At 39.5% G+C, this 23,384-nt stretch overlaps 1 protein-coding gene across 1 annotated transcript in view; it reads left to right on the forward strand.

Annotated features, from left to right (window-relative positions):
- The window catches only part of LOC101856509 (sialomucin core protein 24), a 25,080-nt gene extending 4,366 nt beyond the window's left edge, over nucleotides 1-20,714 (forward strand). Inside the window, exons 2-8 of the mRNA XM_005097138.3 lie at nucleotides 4,457-4,561; nucleotides 6,367-6,411; nucleotides 7,769-7,789; nucleotides 12,013-12,090; nucleotides 14,144-14,191; nucleotides 16,887-16,922; nucleotides 17,594-20,714. Of these exons, the coding sequence (XP_005097195.1) occupies nucleotides 4,457-4,561; nucleotides 6,367-6,411; nucleotides 7,769-7,789; nucleotides 12,013-12,090; nucleotides 14,144-14,191; nucleotides 16,887-16,922; nucleotides 17,594-17,805 (545 nt within the window). The 3' untranslated portion in view covers nucleotides 17,806-20,714. The remainder of the gene's footprint in view (nucleotides 1-4,456; nucleotides 4,562-6,366; nucleotides 6,412-7,768; nucleotides 7,790-12,012; nucleotides 12,091-14,143; nucleotides 14,192-16,886; nucleotides 16,923-17,593) is intronic.
- Nucleotides 20,715-23,384: the final 2,670 nt, after the last annotated feature.

Below are 23,384 nucleotides of genomic sequence, written 5' to 3' on the forward strand. Positions count from 1 at the left end.
AAGAGATAGGGAGAGAGAAGGGAGGGGGGGAGAGAGAGAAGGAGGGGGGGAATAAAGAGAAGAAGGAAAGAAAAAGGGGAGAGAGAGACACAAAGAAAGAGAGAAAGGATAATCAAAGTGGCTAGCCTGAGAGTCTGAGCTGTGCTAGACTGCCAGTCTAGCTCTGTATTAGATCTAGGTTTGGCCCTATGGACTCGAACCTGTTGAGTACACATGGTATACACATGTCTCATTTGATCTAGATCTAGTAGTTATTCAGGTAAACTTAAATAATGCAAGTCAGTAAGGCATCCTGTCTAGCCGTACTTATCTTAGGCCCTATTAACATTAGAAAACAGGAGTGTTTAAAATAAATGCACTGTCATTAAGGCACCTGGTTTCGTCTCAAATACAAACTTTTGGTACTGCTAAAACTAAAAATGTATTGACAATTCAGTAGACCTTTTTATGGTCAGTCTAGCCATCATATTAAGAAGAATTATAAGTACGATTTGCCCAGCTGTCTAGCCGTACTAAGTACGGCACGGCTAGCCAACCACTCTCTGCGTCAGTTCGCACGTTTACCCGGTGCAATACAGTCATTATTGCATACATTCTATGACCAGTCCCATCTTCAAATCCCACCTTCTGTTTCCCATCTCTCATTTCTTGTTTCCCATGATACTTATACCGTATCCAATTTTCCAATATATCCCATATATGCCGACTTTAGTTCTGTATGGGCGCTTCGTTTTCCTTCATCTTACGGGATGGAACCCGGTGACCGGATACAAAGTGACGAAGTATACAGACCCAGTAGGGGAACTCTTTTTTTGTGATTTCGGAAAGTTTCAACGCCCAGACCCGGTAGTGTGGGTGTGTGTGTGTGTGAAAGAGAGAGACGAGAGAGAGAGAGCAGGGGAAAGTGCTAGCAAAATGTATGACATGCCCCAGTTGGCAGGAGGGAACGAGAGAAAGATAGAATGGGAAATAGGTCGGAGTGGGGAGAAAGAAAGTGAAAGACAGAGAGACAAACAAAGAGAGAATGAGAGCGATACACAGAGACAAAGGAGAGAAAGAGAGAGAAGAGAGAGAGAGAGAGAGAGAGAGGCAGAGAAATAGAGAGGGTGACTGCTCAATTGAAATTAAATTATGACATTGTTCTTTTCTTCAAATTGTGATTCCTCCAACTCCAAAATGGAGGGAAAACGATCGTTTATCGAAAAGACATTCGCAATCTTGATCTAGATCTAGGCTAGCCTCGAAACTAGATCAATGATTTTTATGTCTGTCTGTCTAGATCTAGACTAAAGGCCATAGATCTAGAAGAACCTAGGTCTACCCTGAGCTACCGGGTCTGTATACTTTGTGACTTTGTTCCCAGTTACCGGGTCTGTATACACCCAATTTATATATATATACTCGTCACTGTCGTCGCTGACTAAAACAGGCTGACTTAAATCGGCAGTGAACGCTCCCCCTAAACGAAGCTTGAGTGCAGTGAACGTAGCCTCAACAGCACCTGCAAACTGCATTCAGGGCGCCGTGAACGTAGCCTGCCAACTACGTTTACGGTGCCGTGAATGTAGGCTGCAGACTACGTTCACGGCGCGGTGAAAGTAACCACTGCGTTTAAATATAAATATTTGGTGTCTCTATGTTTTATCCCAGGGTGAGGTGCGCTGTTATTTTTCAGTTTTGTTTTCATGGGGGGTTTCAGGGGCAAGCCTGACCTAACAAAAATATGGGGGGGGGTTCAAGATTTTACCATAATTTGATGTTTTGCAATTAGGCCTAAAAATGTTCAAACTACCGTAATTTTGTCGTGAACAGATGGATAACAGTGGCTTTCGGTCTTCCATCATGATTTTGGAAGCCATTGAGTATTATAATCTAGATATGTCGTTCGTTACGGAAGTCCTCCCATTTTATTACAGATATTCCACCATGATGAACACCCGAGACTTCGGATGAATTCCAGATTGGCGCATGACGTCCTTTCAATGTTTTATTTTCTTTTCTTGGTGCATTGCAATTATTATTTAAATAAATTATTATTAATTATGCAATTACTGCGAGGACTTTCCTTTCTTATGGCACTGGGTACCACTGTAACAAGTGGAGCTTTACGTTGTTAACATTTTGCCATCTCTCATCACAAGAAGACTCATATCGATGCCCCTGTGATCAGACCTCATTAGTGACAATTTTTTGCAAAATTGACTTTTTCACACCTTCACATTCTACTGCTTACAGTGCACACACGCCAACAGAAGGTTTACTAGAAAAAACTGCATGCATAATTTGTGTCTTTTATTGCGTCGGTGGCCTAGTGGTTAGACTTCCGGACTCGTAATCGTGAGGTTGCGGGGTCGGGGGTTCGAGCCGCGGACCCGACATTGTGTCCTTGGAAAGGCACTTTACACAAATTTTCCTCACTTCACCCGGGTGGGAATGGGTACCCGGCCTTAGACAGCGAAAAATCTTGTTAAAATTAGTGCCTATAAATGGCCACTTGCACTGTATGCTTCCCAGGAAGTTGAGGTTGTTTCAGAATGCTCTCAGGTCTGCTGGGGTAATAGTATAATGTGAAGAGCATACAGAGCCTGCTGTTGAGCGGGGATTTACGCTATACAAATGCTATTGTTATTAAACGAAACTCGTAAACGTCGTAAGTCCACCCCTCCCAAAAGCGGTTCAGAACTCGCAAGCGCCATCCCGCCGCTTACAAGTTTTGATTACAACTGAGCTCGGTGATTCGAAATGTGTCATGGACACTTAGGAGTGGTCAAAGCAACCTCTATCTCTACCTTTTGTTCCTGATTTACCATGTTTTCCAGTTCGGACATGTTTTGTATCAGTCACAATCTCTGTTGAACCTGCTTCGCTACTGACATCTGCTTCACTACATCCATCTGCGCTCCTTTTAATGGTCAATCCTGAACTGTGTTCTCTGTCTGGTTCACCACGTTGTCCAATGTGATCCCCCTATATATGTCACAAACCGCTGACTCGGCACCACCCGTTGCAGAGCCTGTATTAGCTCTGAAACCCCTCTTATCAAATCTATGTGTACAGTCACTTCATGTCTCACTCGAGGTCGACCCTGCATCACCTTTCTGGTCAGATTCCCCTGATCTGTCTGCTCATGTGCCACCCATTGTGGAAGCAACGTTGTATTCTTAGCCTGGTTTTCTATTTTATAGCTCTAAACAATTGAACACTGCATCAAACATAGTCAAACGTGGCATAATTCAGTGGAATCAGAAGTTTGTCAATATTTGGGCATGTTGAGTTAATGGTATCATCTTAAAGCTTGTTCATTTGTCTTGCATTCCATGAGAAACAATACCCATCTATCTTGAATAGAAGTCGAGGTATTTCCGATTGAAGAACGTGGGGGTCACCTGGTGTCAGAGGTAAAATTATTGCGAAAATGACCACCAAAGTCTGTTCCATAGCATAGCTTGATTGAGAGTCCTTGGGAAATGAAAAGTTCATTTTTGTGCCTATAATCTATCATCTTTTTGTTACATAATACTATATTATAAAATATATGCCATTGTTCACGTAATTTGTTGGATAAAAATGAACAAGAAAAGTGTTCAATATACCTGTGCTTAGGATGAGGCAAAGTAAAATAATATTATAATACCACTGATAGTGTGTATGAAAACACTTTCACAGTCTTTAGTTCTGAATTCAGAATGATAGTTTTTAATGCTTCAGCACAACAAATTATTATTAATTATAAAGGTTTTCAACAAGAATCAAAAAACCGAACTGGCTGTTCAATGAACTTCTACAAATTGCATGTAAGTGGACATTATCTATAACAACAGCCCAAATAGAAAAGCGTAGTAGGGAAAGTTCAGAAACAAGAAGAAAGTTCTTCTCCAGACTCTCGTAACACACTGAAATTTTAGAATCTGTGGATAATGCTGACCGATAATAAATGACTTTGGTTTTCGATGAGAACTGTTTTGTTCAACCTTTAAACTGAAAGGGAAAATTGTCGCTTTGGAAAAATAATGATCGAAGTGGTAGAATCTAATGATATTCAATTCTTCTTCAAATTTTTGTATGAATTTACTGCAGTATGGCAGAATGGTTTCTATAAATCTTAATCTTTATATAATATCACATATTATCACATAATATGTGTGTGTAAATATCCTGGCCGAGTGGTTTAAGTAGATTTCTACTCTCAACTGTTTTAAAATTCTACCCCTTCAATGCCGTTATATTGACATACACATGCATGTCGTGGAAGTGCTCAGTTTTCTTTACATGTCAAAGTAGGCCTACTATAGAAAGTAGAAACATGTGTGTATGGTTGAAAGGGGTAAAAGGTATGTTTTGTAATTTTGAAATTCTGTACCGTGATTATTATAACTCAGTTTCCTGTGTGTATAATTAAAATATTCCTGCACTCTTCCCTCCTTATTTCTAAAACGGCCATCTGCTCCTGTTTCAGATCCTTGTGCTGCTTTCCTTTTTCAAGAAGAATGCTGCACCAACGAGACAGCTCAAGCCAGTAACTGCTCCTTTTGTAATCTGACAGCAGAGGGATCTACGCAGTGTAAGTAGTCTGGTTTCCCTGCCCAATGAATTGTGTGGGTTTTTGCAAGTTATTTGAAATGTGGATTTTTGTACAGGTACAATATGTTTAAAAATGTGAGTTTTTGTAAGATGCTTAGAGTAAGAGTAATTATTCAGACCTGACAAGTCCGCCAATAAAATCGGAACTTTAGGGGTAGGGGTGGGGGTTCCTATGGAAGAAACAAGATCGGGTTTTCGTAAGGTCCATTATAAAGAAAAATATCCTTTTCTATCAGTTTGCAATTGTAAGTAAACTAGATGATGGTGAAAATACACCGGTTTATTTGTGTTATTGCAATATTTTCATGACTTTTCATGAATGATGTGAAATATGCATTTTTATCACGTTTATTTGTGTGTATTTGCAAACATGTCTATTAAATTTGCTATGATTGGTTCATAATGTAATCTGAGTCTACTTGGGTTCTGGATACTGATATTTTTTTGGGAAAGATTCTGAGGAAAACTCCTATTTTTGGTCGTGGTGGGTTTGGCAGGTGTGGTTCTTACTTTTTGTTTTTCACTCTCAACACGTGAATCTTGATGAGCTAAAGCAAATCTCAATATTACCCGTGGCTTCAATATAAACTAGCTCTGTGTGTCGGGAGTGTGGGTTTGGTGGGAATGGGGGGGGGGGGGGGGGGGGGGGGGGGTGTAGTTGCAGGTTTTGCTTTTGTTTTAATTTCAAAAGGTAAACCAGCGAAGTGGAAACAACAAACTGTTGGGTAAAAAGAAAACCTGATAAAGGTGCACAGTCAATGGAATCCTGTTCAGTTTTGAAGTAACTTTTACAGGTAGGTGCCATTTTTGTCACACAGACCAGCACCTGTGTTATAATGATAATGGTTAGGCACTTGCTGCTGCATGCAGAAGCTGAGTTCGATTCCCTTGCTTGCAGCGAGAATTTTGATGAAATATCTCCATTTTTCTGCTGAGTTGTTGTATCCCTCTCAGCTCGGAGGGTTGTAGCGGGCTTCCTAAATGAACTAAATTGTCTCGATGGAGGCGTAAAAACACCAAATTATAAAATGTAGAATGACACAAGTGTTATTGCTGACTCTTGATTCTTTGTTAACTCCAGTTGAGGGACTCAGGAAGGTATTTCACAGCTTCTACGTGACATCAAAGTTAAGTGTCAGTGCGGCCCTCTCCCCAAGTCAAATGTGGAAGAGGTATATTAATTTAATATAAGAGGAAGCAAGCTGCAATGCCAGGTCTTTTACTGCAAGGAGTAGAGAAAAGAAGCCTAGATGGGCTAAAGAAGTATCCATATTCTGAACTGCTATTCCATAACAATTGAGGTTAAAAAATATACTTAACGCCTTCTTTTTTTTTTTCTTCTTTTTTTTTGAAGACTACTAGATGCGACCCAGGCTGTCCCAGATTCTTTATCTCCAGCGGCCCTCGTGTAGTTTGAGTCCCCTGGGATAACATTTCGACTGTTTGGTGTGAGACGCCCCCCCCCCCGCCCCCATATATACTACGCCATTTTAAAAAGTGACGTATGACGGCGTCTTACACTGAGCAAATGCATTCTTGGCGGGTGCCCTGGTGTGGTTTGCTCCTTCTTTCCTATCAAACATCTATCGTCTTTATCTCTCCTCTTATGTGTATGTTACTCTTTAGTAACACATCTATTCTTCGGCACTTTATATGACCCTATTGTGTTGCAGATGCCATGAAACGCTTACTAAAACTTAAAAAACACTGTGAGCAGTCGATTTATTTTGTGCTGATGAAGGGTCAATGACGTCTTTTATGTTTTCCATATATGTTTCTCCCCAGCAAACTGTTCTTCATCCTGTGAGGCCTCAGCAAAGGATCTTTGCTGTGAGTATACATCAACAACTGCTTGTATGTCACTTATGCTTGAAGCGCACCTCTAGCTTAGTTGGTATCATGCCGGGCTAAGGAGTGGATGGCCTGGGTTTGATTCCCAGGCTGGGTGTTGTTGAACTCTGGTTGTTTTCGTGGAGTTTTCAAGGCTTTCAAATCCATTTGGTGGCTGGGTCCTATCGAAGACGGATGTTAAATGTGGAGGTCCTACCTCTTAAATAAGCTGGTACTAATAGTCAGTGTTGATAGGGGCGTTAATCCCAAACACTTACTTTTACTCTCCTAGAAGCAGATTGTGGGAGGGTGCCAGTAGTAGGCCCTTCTTCTTTTCTTTCCCTTTGTTGTTTCTGTCTGTCTGTCTTGCTAAACCCTTGTACTAAATGGCCGTTATTACGTCAGTGTGCTTCTCTTTACTCAAACAAAGATACATTAGCTAGATATTAGCAAGGAGTCCTACTTTTAGTATTGTCTAACTTGCTTTTAAATTGCTTTTCTTTACTATACTCAAAGTGATGACCGATCCCCCCTCCAAAAAATAAAAATTGGTTAATTTGGATGGTTTTTGGGGTGCTCATCTTGTATAGTAGTATAATAGTTTAAAAGTCATAAAGTAGTGTGACTCGTAGATAAAGGGGTTGTCTGTGGATGATAGATTTCCACTGAGACGCAGTACACATCTCTTGGGTTTCTCTTTCTGCCCCTGCTGCAGCTACACTGACAGCATATTTTGACTCGCATGTGATTTATCATGTTCGTTTTGCAAATTTTGCATTGTTTTGTTTTTGGTACCACATTCGATTTTTCTTTTCTGTCTTTCCCACCCCCACCCCCATTCCAATTTATAGTAAATATATTGTCAGCTTTTTGTGTACATATGAGTTTAAGATGAAGGATGAATGTGTCAACTTTTTTGTTACGACTTTCACTTTATATGTGCAAATGCGCTGGTGTTCTGTAATTTATGCAAATGCGTTATCAATGTTTCCTAATGGTTCTATAATGCTGCCGCACTAAGCCTTTTCTTTGAAATTTTTGCTATTGAAAGGTGAAGACTGCTGGTGTATCTTCCCTATCATGAAAGAAATTTAATTTGTTTGTGTTTTTTTAAACAGAAAAATTCAAGATTATATTTTAGTGTTTCAAAATTTTGTGCAGATGTGAAAAGAAATATGTGGAAAAAAAAAAGATGTGACAACTTCTGTGATCACTTGCTTCAGGTATTAATAGGGAAGGGAGGAAGTACATTTTTAAATTAAAAGAAAAATGGGGGGGGGGGGGAGATTTTTTAAAAAGGAAATGGCTTTATTCCCATTCAATCCTGTTCTAATCCTGGCTTATGCTGTTATTTCAGTGGTTCCTGAACCAGTTGTAGGTAAGTCATGTCTGTATTGTATAAACTACAATTTCTCTGAGAGAAAGGGTGTGCGAATCCGGTATATTGGAATCGAATCTGATTTTTTACCCTGTGTGTTTGTTCCAATCCAACACTTTCCTTGTTATGCAGCTGCCTGACTTCTTGAGACTGTGTCCAATCCATCGCTACCACCTTCTTCCCACCTTATCTCTGTCTGGGCTCTGTCTTGTTTTCCTCAACACTCCCTCGTTGGTGACCCTGTCGGTCCATCTGATCCTTAGTAACTTCCTGAGACACTTGTTCAAGAAAATTTGGATTCTCTTTTGTGCAAGTTTGAGATGTGTTCCATGTATGACATCCATACAATAGGACTGACTTCACATTTGAGCTGAAAATAGAGGCTAAAGACTCTAGTGGATTTGAGTGCTCTCACACCCCTGTTAATTGATTTATAACAGCAAGTCTGATGTCATCCAACGACATTTGATTCGATATAGATACCTCTGATCACGTGTGTCACTCCTTCACTGAGAGAAACACAAGAGTTCCTGATATATGAAGCTTGCCCTGTTAATTACATTAACACTAACACATTTATATGAGCAGAACTTCATACTGTCTCAGTACAACTGGTGTAAATTCACTCTATGAACGTAAGAATACTATGAATAAGAAGGACTAACTATCAAGATGGCATTTCATGAGGTATGTTTTTACATAAATTTTCAATTTTCTGACTTTTGTTTCCTTCAAATGCTTGGGAGAGAGTTCCAGAATAGATAGTTAGATGAGAAAAAGGGCCTCCCAGGGAGTTGTTGACCTCCGTTCCCAGGTGTTCTCATACGAGACTGATCTCCCGATGTTTAAGATGAGGTTGCTTAGATACAAGGGGACTTTATTGTTCACACATTTATGGCAAAGGACAGCAATGTTGGTAGTAATTCTCTCTCTTTCTGGGAGGCAAAGGAGTTTTTATTTTAAAATTGGGGCGATAAAATGAGTTACTTCTCATTTCACAGATTTTTACTATAAAGAATAAGATGCATCAGATTAATATGTTTAGTGGGGTTTTTTTTTTCAATTTTTAGGTATGAAATGATTAAAAGGCATATTAAACTTGAAAAAAATGGCATCAGTTGAAAACCTACAAATGTGACTCATGTGTTGATTTCGGGCCAATGTCTCCATTGGCGAATTTCAAGAATTAACTTGTGTTATCAGACCACTTCACATGGTCGTTCTTTCTCTTTTTGAGCATGATTCTCAGTAGGTGGTTGGCGTTTGCTCTGGTGTGGTTTGCTTCTTCTTTCCTATCAAGCATCTATCGTCCTTATCTCCCCTCCTTCTTTTTTATGTTTGTTACTCTCTTGTAACTCCTCTAGTCTTCTGGCGCCCATATGACCTTATGCAGTTGCGAGCGCCGTAAAACCTCTACTAAAACTAAACTATTAAAAAGACACAATTCTTGAGATTTGCTTTTGAATGAGCTGTAGTTTCAAGATAGTTGAGTTCAGGATGTTTGCTAAAAGAGAGTTGCAGTAATCCATGCGGGAGGGAGAACACAAAAGATGAAATGAGAGTTTTTAATTAGCATTCATTCAAAAAATCAGACAATTGCCCAAGTCTACACAGCTCACAGTAGAGTACTTTGCATAAATGAAAAATGTGATGGTCCAGAGGTCATTTTGAGGAGATCGTATAAGCATCCCTAGATTTTTCCAGGAGAGTAATATACAGGGTGATCCCAAAAGAAACTGTACAACTTAAAAAAAAAATATTTTCCTCCTCACTGAAGTTTTTCGCTTTAAATTTGTACATAACATTTGGAAGTCAAAAGAAATTTGTTTGATATTCATTTTAGAAAAATCCACAGAAGAGTTTTGTTTTACACAGCGCATAAAAAAACAACCCATTTTCAGCTAAGTCCCCGTTTTTGTAGCGTGGCGCATTAGTTCGCATAAGGCCTACCACTAAATAACCCAACGATTGAGCCATATTGCATACTACAGTAGTCTAACAGGCCAACAGAAGTTTGCAGATAGTTTTTCATAAGTTTCCGTTGCCTGCTGTGATCATGGTTAAGATTAGTAAAGAGCAAAGAGCTTTTTGTATTGAACATTTCCTCACCACCAACTCATATCATAAGTTTCACACAAGGTACAGAAATAATGTTAAAGTGCCCCTAAGGCCTTCTTTGATGTCAAGGGTGGAAATGGTTCCTCAGTGCCTGTAGAGAATCAGAACAAAAAATTCCCAGACAAAACAACCATTTCAGGTCGAACACACACCGTTTGACGTCACCGGGGTGCAGAATTCAGTAGACGAGCCCCATGAGACATCTGTCCGTAGACGATGTCTGCAGCAATGACATTCCTTCATCTCAACTGTCCGCATTCTCAGGGCAGATCTTCATCTACGACTGTACCATTTTCCCGTTCGTGAAACTATTAGAGGATAAACAGTGTGTTCATGATTCCTCGATCGTCTTGAAAAACGTGGACATTTCCTCTATGACATTTTGGTTCCTTGGCAAAGCCCATATTCACCTTTCAGGTTATATGAACTCCACAAATGCTGTCTATTTGGACAACCTCACCCCTCCCCCTATTGTCTCTAGAAGCAGCTCCATACTGTATGGTGTACAGTGTATGTGGCTTTCGGTACTCATGGTTGAATGGATTCTTGTGTTAGGCCACTTTGAACATTACAAACGGCGCATTAAAATGTGTCGAGTCCAAAGGAGGACATAGAGACCGTTTGTTCTCGGAATTCTAGAATTTAAAAAATATTTTTAAACTCTGTAGGAGAAAAGAAATATTGTTTAGAGTTTACAGGGACGAAAAATTTAGAATTTTAAAGTAAAAGGAAGGGAAAAAATCAAACCTATCATTTTATGACTTCCCTTACAAGATCTTTTAAATTGGTGCATTTTGCATCTTTGGGTGGTTTTTATAAAAGCCATTTCCGTTTTTTAAAATAAGCTTCTTCTTTGTGAAGTTTATGTCAAACAAATTCCTTTTGAATGAATTATATCTTCCAAATTACAACATTCTAGTGCCAGTCTATCACCGGCCAAGTTGTGAGTGGTAACGGAAGCAGAAGTAAATCTTGATATTCCCGATTGAGTCACGGTGTCGCACGCTTCCGCATGCCACCATAGCTGCCTGTTCGCGTGAAACGTACTGTCGGACCAGGAAAAGCCGTATATCACTATCGTGACCGGCAAAAAATAACTTGCTGACAATATCGAAATTTGTTTTCAAATATTCCAGACCTTTATACATGTATATTTTCCTGGGTCTTCCCGACTTTTTCTCGGGGTAATTTACAGATTTCCTCATCAAACTCCCGGGTCTCGGCGATTTTTATCAAATTCCCGAGGCCTGGCTAGTCACCCTGTTTTTACTAGGTACCTAGTTTCTGATCAGTCCGACGGATCTCCAACCAGATTATGATGGGGACTATAAGCAGACAGACTCTGGGATGGATCCTGAAGGGGAGGGGGGGGAGCAGAGATGGACCTGTTCCGACTGCAGTGACCCCAACATAGTGGACAAGAGAACAAGAGAACCTAGTTTCTGGCTCGTGTTTTCGGCTATTCAAATTTTTAAAACACTAGGTACTTATTTTTTCGGGGTTTTTTTAATGAATGGTACCCAGCCCTACCGAAAGTACTGGTGTCGGCCGTCGGCAGATATATAATATATTTTTTTAACTGGATATTTGTGGCACACCGACGAAATAAAAATGACTATGGAAGACTTGCCGGGCCAGTGTAGCCGGAGGGAGGCCCAGGGATGAGTTCAAGTAGCCGGAAATTCCGGCAGGAGCCGGAAAACTTTCACCCCTGCTGCTTACACTGTATGCTTCCTGGGAAGCTGAGAATGTATTTGAGTGTTCAAGGGTCTGCTGGGGTAATGATATGGTGTAAAGCCCTTTGAGCTTGCTGTCCAGTAGGGATATGTGCTATACAAACGCCATGTATTGTTATTTTCTAAAATTATTATTATTATTATTATCATTATTAGGGTGTTATTATTATTATTATTATTATTATCATAATTATTATCTTTATTATGATTATTGTTATTATCAGTGTCATCATCATCATTATTATTATTGTTATTGTTATTATTATTATTATTATCTTCATCACTATCATTAGTATTATCATCATCATTGTCTTTTGTGTTAATCATTATTATCGTCTTTATTTTTATCATTATTATTTTGTTTCTCAGGGTGCTCAAGTTTCAATGAAACACAAGCCTGCTGCTCCGCCAACTGTTCTTTCTGTGTGACCGAGGGGGGAGCTGGAGGTAGGATGGATGTTTTTTTAAAAATTCATTTGTGTGGCATGGAGGTGAATTCAGGTGTTCCTCAAAATAATAAAATTGAAGAAACCAACATTTTTCCAACCATTGTTGGGCAGTTTTCATTTTACCAATCAAATATTTTTCTTTCTGGTCCAGCACCTTTTATGTGCTATCAAAAATACATTTCTGAGGGGATTTTACTGAAAACCGTTGATCAAAGACATAAAAAATGTAAATTCAAGGAACAAAAATTTTGGAAGTCACCAAATGTTGGCAACCATTTCTCCTTTAGTTTACCTCTGACACCAAGTGACCCCGGCCTCCCTCCGTTGTAAATATCTTAACTTCATTTAAGATCAGTGGATTATTTTTATTTTTAAAAATCAAAAGCAAGACTAATGGGCAAGCTATAAGATGATAGCAATAACTTTGTATCCCCAAACATTGATGAGCACCTGATCCCACCATGTCAGGAAATAGAATGAATATTGCCCGTCTGAACTGTGCTGAAGTGTTTAAAATCCTAGTTCTATACAATATTTACACCGTTGGACACAAGAGTGCAAACACACATGCCATTTTGTAATTTGGTTTCTTCTTTTTTATGTTTGTTACTCTCTTGTAAATGTAACGCCTCTAATCTTCTGGTGCTCATATGACCTTATGCAGTTGCGAGTGCCGTAAAACCTCTACTAAAACTTTAAAAAACATTATCGATACTTGGCCGTGTGAGCTCACTATTTAAGACATTCAACTACCACAGTCGAATGGGTTTTTTTCTTATGCATGATAAGTCCATCCGCTGTTCAACCTTCGCTAACTGTTCACAGCGCCAGTCGTTGTGAACTGTTCACAGCGCCAGTCGTTGTGCGCGCATGTTTTCTTGCACATGGTGCAATGTGATGTCCTCACGTCACCATTCATAACGCTTCGAATTTTGAATTGGGGAAAGGGAGCTCGTTGCGACAGCTAATTTCATGGAAAACAACATTCGCTGTGCTTCAAGAATGATGTGCCCTTGCTTGAGTCGTTCATGGTGTGATGAGTGAATATTGAATAGTGTTGGGGCTGTGTCCACTTTGCAGCACTTAACTTGCACAATAGAAAACTAATATCCCATTTGCGGCACTACATATAAGCAATATGGGGAAAAATTTACCATTTGCGGCACTACATATAAGCAATATGGGGAAAAATTTACCATTTGCGGCACTACATATAAGCAATATGGGGGAAAATTTACCATTTGCGGCACTACTCATGCGAATCACTCAGGCGAGACTATGTGAATTTTCAGTACACAGCACTGTGTGAACTCACAACAAACTCTCTCTCTCTCACACACACACTCTCTCTCTCTCTCTTTCTCTCTCTGTGCATGCCGTTTAGTCAAGTAGTGCGTATGTAGTGTGTATGCTATTGTGTACAGGTGTGTAAGAGATTTTGAAATGAGTCAGTCCCAAGCCTGTAACGCAGAGGGGAAATGTTTCAATGTAGGGCATATTCGATAGCGAATATTGAATGTATAAATATCGCAGTGCTGCAAATGTCTTATCAACATTTTGAATAAAACAAGTTGTGCCGCAATTGTTCTATGAAGAAAATTATCAAAAATCACTTGTGCCGCAAATGTACTATTTTAAAATTGGAGTGCAGCAAATGGAAAGCTCCCAGTAATGGATACTCTTTAGAGACATGTTTTATAACTCTCTTTTGTTCCTCTTATAACTGTCTCGTAACCCATCAAGTACAGAGTATTTCTGTATATATCTCAATTATTTTAAATATAATCTATTCTAATTTTACTTAGGTTTATGAAAAATGAGACAAAGATCAATTATCTGTAAAAACAAATATAAAAAAATTACACATCATTCAAATGGCTCTGCCATGCCTCGAATAGCTGTGAATAGTGCAAAAATCTTTAATGTTGAATAGTTGAGTCGAACGGGCACGGCTCTAGTTCTCTGGTGTTATCTCATGGTCTCGCTGTGTGCAGCTTGATATCCAAAGTTATCTGTTCTAATCTCCTGTGTGAATCTATCTTATTTTTCAGTCTGTAATGACCAAGGTACCTGTGATGATCCAACTTCAGATAACTGCAGTAAGTATTCTGGTTTTGGGTGGTTAGTGGGTGCTCTGGTATGGTGTGTGTCTTTCTTTTCTGTCCGACATCTATAATGCTACTGACTGAAGTTGTCTTTAAGCCATTCTCAAAGGGGGGATATTAACATGTTCTTATGCACAGAAGAATTGTGGATGGGCTTATTTATCAATGTCATGCTCATAGTGTGCCAGAACAACATAGTGGGAGCTGCTGCTTTTTCTTTTCTCATCCTTACTATCATCATTTTCCTCTACTTCTTTTGTATGTTTGTCACTGTCTTGTGAACTGCTATTTTCAGGATGCCTTCATAGTCAGGCAGACTTTGTGCTGTTGAGGCTAGAGAGGTGAGCAGAGTAAGCCTGATTCCCCATTCGGACTTCTCTGTTAACATCCACGCCTTGGCGCTCATATGACCTTATGCTGTTGCGAGCGCCGTAAACCCTTACTAAAACTAAAGATGTCTATCGTCCTTATCTTTCCTACTCCTTTATATTTTTGTGTCTGTAACTGTCTTGTAACACTTCTAATCTTTTTCACTTATATAACCTAATTGTGTTACAAGTGCCATAAAAATGCTCACAAAAAACCCTCCAACAAAACTATTCGGGTTTTTATCCCTCTTATTCTGTATGGTAGCATTGATTGATTGTAACCGGGTGCTTAACTTCCCTCTGTTGTCTCTGTCTGTTTGTCTCACTTTTTCCCAGCACTTAATGACCGACCCCCTGGGGCAGTGCCACTGTAGTGTCTTTAGGCCATTCCCAAAGGGGGGACATTTCTCGTTCAAGCACAGTAGAATTGTAAATGGGCTGATTCATGTCACGCTCATAACTGTGCCTGATCTACAACAGGGAACTGCTGCATTTTCTTTCCTAATCCTTACTATTGTCATTTTTCCTCTACTTCTTTTGTATGTTTGTCACTCTCTTGTGACCTGCTATTTCCGGGATGCCTTGATAGTTGAAGCAGACCTTTTGTGCTGTTGAAGCGCTAGAAAGGTGAGCAGAGTAAGTCTGATTCCCTGTAAAGACTTCTCTGTTGACACCCACCCCTTGGCGCTCATATGACCTTATGCAGTTGCGAGCGCCATAAAACTCTCTACTATAATAATAATAATAATAACTTAATGACCGTTGTTGTGTCAATGTGCTTCTCTTTACTCAACAAAACAGCAGACAAAATCGATTGGAATGACTATTTGTTTGTTTGCATCTGTGTATATAATTATGTGTGTGGTGTGTGTGGGTGAGTGTGTGTTTGTGAATGTGTGTGTGTGTGTCTGCTGACAAGTGCATATGTATTTATACATTTACCATGCCATGGCAAATTTCTCTTTGTTGAGATCAATATTCTCTGGGTGGTTAGCGGGTGCTCTAGTGTGGTTCGCTCCATATTTCTTATAAAACATTTAGTTTTATGTCTCCTCCTTCGCCTCTAAAGCCCCCCCCCCCCCCCCCCCCCCGTCTCCCAGGGCAGTGCTACTGACCAAAGTGCTACTGAGTCTAACTGAAGTGTCCATAGGCCTTTCCCAAAGGGGGGATATTAACATGTTCTTATGCACAGTAGAATTGGAAATGGGCTGATTTATCAGTGTCATGCTCCTACTGTGCTGGAACAAACTACATAGGAGGAACTGCTGCTTTTTCTTTCCACATCTTTACAATCGACTATCGTCATTTTTCTTCTACTATGTTTTGTCACTCTCTTGTGAACTGCTATTTCGCGTGTGTCTGGATAGTCGAAGCAAACTTTGTGCTGTTGAGGTTAGAGAGGTGAGCAGGGCAAGTCTGATCCCCCGTTTGGACTTCTCTGTTGACATTTACCTCTTAGCGCTCATATGACCTTGTACAGTTGCGAGCGCCGCAGAAACCGTACTAAAACTAAAACTAAACTTCGCCTCTAATGTTCAGCACTGATATGACCTATTTTATGATGCAAGTTCTGTGAAACTCTTACTAAAAAATTTTTTTAAGGAGATCAGTAAAGTTATCTTATCTCATGCCAACATTGCTGTACTCAATACAGCAGGCTGTCTGAGTTCTATCGTATGGGTGGTTGGCAGGTGGTCTAAAGTGGTTTGCTCCTTTTCTTTCAAGCATAAATTTATTCTCCATATCTCTCCTTTTTCTCCTATGTTACTCTCTAGCTACACTTCTAATCTCTAGCTCTTGTATGACCTATTTGTGTCTTTAAAAAAAAGTAGGAAGTGAAAAAGTCCAAGGCAGCACCATAGCAAAAAGTAAAGGTATGAGAGAAACATGGGGCTGCACTTACACATGATTTAAGTGGGTGGTTCACGGGTGCTCTGGTGCTCCTTCTTTCCTATCAAACCTCTATCATCCTTATCTCTCCTCCTGTTTGTGTTTGTTACTCTATTGCAACATTTGTAATCTTCGGCACTCACATGGCCTTATTGTGTCGCAAGAGTTGTAAAAGTCACCGGCGTCTGTAGTGTAGCAGTTAGGCGCTTTCCCTGTTGCACTCAGGACACCTGTGTTTGAGTCCTGAGTGGGGAGAATTGGTATTTAGTAATCTCGGTCTTGCTGCTGGGATGTTGTATACCTCTCAGCCCGGATTGGCCCAGACAGGAAGCCCACCTCCTAAATGATCTAAGTTGTGTCGATGGGGTTATAAAAACACCTTCATTAAAAATATATTTGAAAATTACTCATTAGTCTTGTTGATTCCCCAGCTGCCCCTGTGCTGACAACCCCTGCCAGTCCAACTGGTGAGTAGATTTTTGCTTGTCAGACAACATTCAGTTACATACATAATATTGTGAGGCGTCATGGTGAAATTGGGCGCTTGTTTAAACAATACAATAAAATCGAAGGTATCAGCATTTTTCTGCCGGTTTGGCAATTTTTATAGATTTTTTTTAGGTGTTTTTGGCTCAACACCTTTTGTATTAATTTCAAAAACATTGATTAAAGGCACAACCCTTTGAACCCTTGCCATCTGTAGACCAGTTGCGCGCAAAACTGTCCGTATGCCTAGCCACTGGTACAACGGTGAGTGAGACCCTATCTCCAAACCAGCCCGTGTGGGACGAAACGCACACGTAAAACAGTGTTTACTACACAAGATCTTATTGACTATTTTGAAGATCTTTCTGAATTAGATGCTGGTAATGACGAGGACTACCCTGGGTGGGATATGGAAAGTGATTGTGGTGATCTTGTGAATGTTAGTAATATATTGCTCAGTAGCTTGGGCAGAGGGGCACAGTAGCCTCAGGAGGGCAGGGCTCACAACGTTAAAGGCTTCTCTGTTAAGGAGAAACAGCTCGTCCCAGCACAAGTGGACAAAGAAATCAAAGTCAAATACCCACGTCTGGAAATCTGAGCGTCCGTGAATCCAACACGCATGCTGACATGGCATTATGAAATTTTTTTTCAGAAGGCAACACCACGATTGTGACCACTACGACCGCCAACTCTACCGCTGAGACGACATCGACCCAGAGCACTGGGGGAGATTCCGGCGGCCAGAAGTTTGACGGAGCTTCCTTCATCGGCGGCATCATCCTCTGTGGGGGCGTGGTCGCCCTCATCTTTTTCGGCATCAAGTTTTACAAGGCACGCAAAGAGCAAAACTATCATACTCTGTAATCATGTACTGATGGAGCTTTTTTTTGGTGAAAAAATTGTTTTTCCTTTATTCCTTTGTAATTTAGCCTGTCTTGTTTAAGATTGGTACAGATATTTGTTATTGTTTCTTTCAGTATTTTAGTCGCCATCATGGTATGGATGAGTGCCTTCACGAGTAGCTCCCCCTTGCATAAATAATATGAATATTCTTTTCTGTTTTTTTTAGATTTAGTCTGGAATGTATGCTCTTAAGGATTGTTCTTTGTAGTTGGTTAGTGCTTCGCGATGTTAGTGTACGCAAACTGAAGAAATATTTTTGTCACGTCCTGTGTCTTGTGCTGTGAATAGCTGCTCTGACATAGTTGTATGGCCTTTATCTTGTTTTTTCCGTTATTCCAATAGAGTCAAAACTCTCCCGTTTACCCTGACAGACAAGATGGAAGATACTTGTGTCGTTTCGGGCATGAAAACACCTACGTTTAAAAGAATGTTTTTAAAAAAAACATTTGCACCCTGTCCTGTACTACTTGACTTTCGATGTAGTTTGGAAACCGCTGTTGAAACCTGTACTAATGCCTTCATGTACATGAGGTGACATCAGTTCCCGGTTACTGTGTTGACTGATGACTGTTTGTTCACTATTGCTTGTGATGTTTTTGATTTGTACTTAGCATTGGTGTCGGAGACTTATCATTCTTGTTTCTACTTAGTGACTTGGTCTTTCTTCGTATTCCCTCCTTTTCTGGTGGGTCTAATAAAGGGGGGTCTTAAACTCAAGGCCCGCAGGATAATATTTTGCCGCATCTATTTGACACTTATGTTTAGTATTACTGTGGCTCACCTGTTTTTCTCTCACATACCTCTTTCCCAAGAAGTTTATGATCTGAAGAACTGTTCATTTTCTAAACTGCTGTTAATAAAGCTTGAAAAGATCAATTCATGGCACTTCAAAAAACTGCATGAAGCCTTTATTTGTGTGGAGTACACGATGCTGTCCAAACACACCCGACTCTCTCCTGCGTCCCCCACGGGTAATTTCCCGAGTTTGAGATCTCTTGTCTAATGTGTTACAAAGCTGCTGCCAACCAGTACATTATATAACGTATAAATTTAATACGCTTTTGAGCGTCTGAGTATGGAAGTCCATTTTCACATGGAAATATATTCTCTATTTACTAGAGTTGCTCTTCACGTACTTGCTGATGCTGATAAAAAAATGTGGACCTTCAGGATCGAATTTGTGAGTGAAAATAAGAGCAAAGTCCATAAATCAATTGGAAAGATCCTTTATGTAGGTCTACTTCGAGCAGCTTGAATTTATTGAATGCCAGAAATTGTGTTTGAAGGATTTGGAGGGCGGTTACTTGGCCTATGCCCACCATATTGACCCACATTGGGGTAGAATCTGGTGGGGGGGTTTTTTGGTTTTGGAAAGTTGGCAGCTATGGTATTGTGATAGTAGGGCCTCATTTGGTGCTTTGATCTGTGGTGTATCGGTCAGGACCAGACTGGAAAAGCCCAAGGAGAAAAGTGTTCATGATGTGAGACAGAGCGGGTTGTTGTTCTAGCTTTCTCCGCAGTTTTTATATCTATGATTGGTTTGAGAACTCTGGAATTTCTCTTGATTGTTGAAAGAATGTTTTTCTTCCTTTTTGAAGGTCTTAAAACAAATGCCTTTGAAATTGTTCAAACCACTGGCTCTATTGATTGCCGTGGTGTGTTTTCTGTTCTTGAAGGAAACAGCAGGGTCCATATTCCATTGATGCCTTTTGAAGTTTTTTAAGCAAAGGTATGGAAATAGTACTTACATGATATTTGCTATTGTTTTTTTTTGTTTTTTCTGTCTTTAAAGGTTGTGTTCATGTCTTCATTTGCTATGGTCTTTTTTTGTCTGTCCACACAGTTTGATCAAATCTGTTGTTTCATCTGCGCACGTGTCAAGTTGATTAGATCCTATCAGAGATAGTTTTTTTTTTTTTTTTTTGTCTGAAACTACACACCTCTGTTAGATTCTTGTTATCAGAACTTGTTAACTTCTCTGTGTTGAAGAGGTTGTTTAACCTGGAACATATGATACCAGATCTCAATACGTTTGTGCACACTGTATTTGTTTCAGAGCTGGTAAACACTGGATATACCTGCACAGTGCTAATAGAATCTAAACAAATAAATGTGTGCTCACGCTTGTGTTTATTGAAAAGATTACAGGCTCTTTTGTAATACATTTAAAATAAGGTGCAATATCTTTCAATGTTTAGAGTTGGTATGCAATTTTTCGGGGTACTTTGTGAGGAGGATGGAATCCCTCAGTGGTATTTGATCTGTGCTAAATGAAGGTTCTACTTCTTTACTCTCCCTCCGTTGGGTGTCTGTCAGTTTTACCCTTCTTATCATTAAACTGATATTGTATGGTTGTTTTTCTTTTCTTGCGGGTGGTTAGAGGGCATCACAGTAAGGTGTGTTTCTGCCTGTCTTGCTTTTTCCCTGCACTATAGGACCGTTGTAGTGTCTATGCGCTTTTCTTTACCCATACTCGAGCACTTCTTTTCTCACACACTAAACTAAAGACACTTTGATTCATCCATTATGTGTTTGTAGCAGCGAGTTTGTGTACTTTATATTTTAAATGACAGGCGGTCAGGTATTGACATTTGTTGATTTCCACTATTTATCGACGTTTTCACATTCCGCGTCTTAGTGCCTTCCGGTGCAGTTTGTCTGAATGGAAAGGGGCAGAAATAAGCATAAGACTGCCGCCATTTTTGTGATATGTCAAGCATGGTCCTTTTCGCTATTATCTAAATTTTGTCAATGGGGGTATGTTTTTTAGTTTCTGTTTTGCTACATTTTTACTGTTCTGAATACTCTGATGTAAGTTTCGGATTTTATTAAGGAAGGGTCGTGTGTTATTGAAGGTAAGCAAAAAAAAATGGTGCTTTCTCTTTAGAAGAGGCAAGTTCAAATTCCAGTGAGTTTTTTTTACAGTGTTTACCTTTTTTTTTTACTCCTTTAATTTAAATATTTGGTAATGTTTTCTTTTGTTCTTCTGTGTGCTTTTTTCCTCTGTAGAGTTTTTTGCTTTTGTTATAAAATGAATTTTTGCTTTTCCACGTGGCACTTATGGTGTAGTGTCATGAAAATTATCAACACTTCTCAGTTGTATTGTGATTATTGTTATTATGCTTGTCTTAAGATTTGCCTCTTTGGCTTCCTTTTTTTAAAGGCGAACTGGCATCTTTTGTGTAGCGGCTAGGCACTTTGCTGTCGCATGCAAGATACCCAATTTCACTTCCAGAATTTTTATCAAGTATCTCGGTCTCTCTGTAGGGATGTGGTTTCCCTTACAGCCCGGGGTGGCTCTGATAGGCAGGGATAGAACCCATCCCCTATTTGATCTAAATTGTGTCAATAGGGGCGTTTAAAAAATCTGTATTTAAAAAGAAATTGATTTTTTAAATAATTAAGTTGGGACAGGCGTTTTAGCTTTTGATTATTATATATTTTATTCAGATTTATGGTAAAAGTTGTTTTTTGGTAATGAATATCTGTCAAATTTAGGCAGGCGAAAGAAAAAGGTCTCATGATGCCTTATCTGTGGAGTCACCAAAATTCATGGTGTGGTTCGTGTCCTATGCAAAACTTTAATAGAGAAAATATCAGGGACCAAGGATACATGTCTTGTCTTTTTTCGTCATGGCTTTTCCAGTGTACAACACAAAACTGGGAACTCATTGAATCTCATCTTGTATTTCTGCAATGTGTTACTTTTGAGTGATGACAACTTTTCTAATGTGTTGAGAGTTTGTTTGTTTTTCCTTGGGATACACACACGTATATTTATCTAATGTGTTGAAAGTGGGTTGTTGTTGTTGTTCTTGGTTTTTTTCTTTTGAGGGGACGGGGGGGCCATGACAATTTTCTAAAATGTCTTTTGGAAGATTTGGGGTTGTTTTCTTGTTGTAGACATGAACGCCTGCCTTATGTACTGCCCGGAGATGTTTCGTGTAACATTCTTTATTTTCAAAATAGCCACTTTTGTCAACATTTTATATTTTGTAAGAAGGAAAATAAATGCAAAAAGTAGAACAAAGCTCTCTGGGTATTTCAAGCAGTATTGAGATGTTCTAAAGCGAAAATCAATGTTAAAATATTTTCAGTTTTTTTTTTAGGTCCCTTTGGTTTTTCAGAGTACTTAAATATTCCACTTTCCTGCCAAGACTAAATCAATGGAGGGCTTGCATGGTAATTTATTATTGTTGATGTTTCAACTATGCTGTGCGTTCAATCAAGTAATCTTAATTATGTTATGGTTAAACGAGTTAAACTGATTTATGATGATTATCATCCTGTAATCATTTTTTTTCTTGGTTTCAGCTGTCATAGGTGGTTGGCGGGTGTTATTTTGTGGTTTGCTCCTTCTTTCCTATCAAACATCTGTCAACCTTACCTCTCCTTCTTTTCTACGTATGTTGCTCTAGTAACACCTACTCTAATCTTTGGTACTTATATGACTCATTTGTGTTGCAAGTGCCGAGAGACTTACGAAAACATTAAAAATAAATATGTATCTATTACTTTAAGCTCATAAGTGTTGTTATATCCCTCCGTGTTTGGTGTGGGTAAGAAACAGATTTTTGTCACGGGTGGTTGGAGGGTGCCACTGGTAGGTCTTACTTCTCTTCTTCCCTTCTGCTGTTTCAGTCTATCTGTCTTGCTTCTTCCCTGCTCCGTATGACAGTAATTGTGTCGATGTGCATCTCTTTACGCGAACTCGAACGATTTTCACAAGTTGTATCGTTATGGCTATTTAGCTGCTCAAAATGTAATGCTTTACTTATGTGTTGAGTTCCCTTTCTATATATTCAAATTGTTGAAACAAACTGTTACATTTTATGTTGTATAATGGGTTTTTTGGTCGTTCTTTCCTTGGTGCTGTTTTTGGTTTTTTTCGGTATGTTTTTTTTTAAAAACGTGTTTGATATAACATAAGCTTCTTTCAAGTAAATGTAGCCTAGTAATTTGTATTGTGTTACTCATTGTTTTTCCATCAGTCTGACTGGCTAGGCTGAATCTCTTGGCTTTTCTGAATGTTGTTTGTGAATTTGTTCTCAGCTGATATGGTGTTCTTGTCAAAAGTGGTATATTTTAAGGGTGATTTTTCAGTTATTTTTGTTGTTGAGTTCTTATTGGTTCGACATGCTTTCTCTGCTTTGGCTCTTTTTTTTGTTGCTCTTGTTAAGGGTGACTTCGAATTACAGTGAAGTCGGCTGAAACCAAACACGATTTTAACGCTTTGCCCCCACTGTGCGCCGATCAGTGACTGTAAGAAGCCATCCCTTTTCCCCTCGAAAATCGTCGCCAGTGTGATATAGCGTGTACCGCACCTGTATTCTGGTCCGTGCGGATAAATGTTGCCCGCTCTGCATGCTGCGTGGGTGGAAAGTGTTAATCTTAAAACAACGGTAAACCTAAAGAAAATAAAATCCCCAACACCCCCCCACTTCGCTATTTGAGCTATCTCTTTAAACTGAAAACACGGATTAACCGAAGAAGATCCGATGTTCCCTCAATTTCGATTTGAGCAGACTCCACTGTGTTTA

The sequence above is a fragment of the Aplysia californica genome, unplaced genomic scaffold (genome assembly GCF_000002075.1).
Source record: "Aplysia californica isolate F4 #8 unplaced genomic scaffold, AplCal3.0 scaffold00147, whole genome shotgun sequence".
Lineage (NCBI taxonomy): Eukaryota > Metazoa > Mollusca > Gastropoda > Aplysiida > Aplysiidae > Aplysia > Aplysia californica.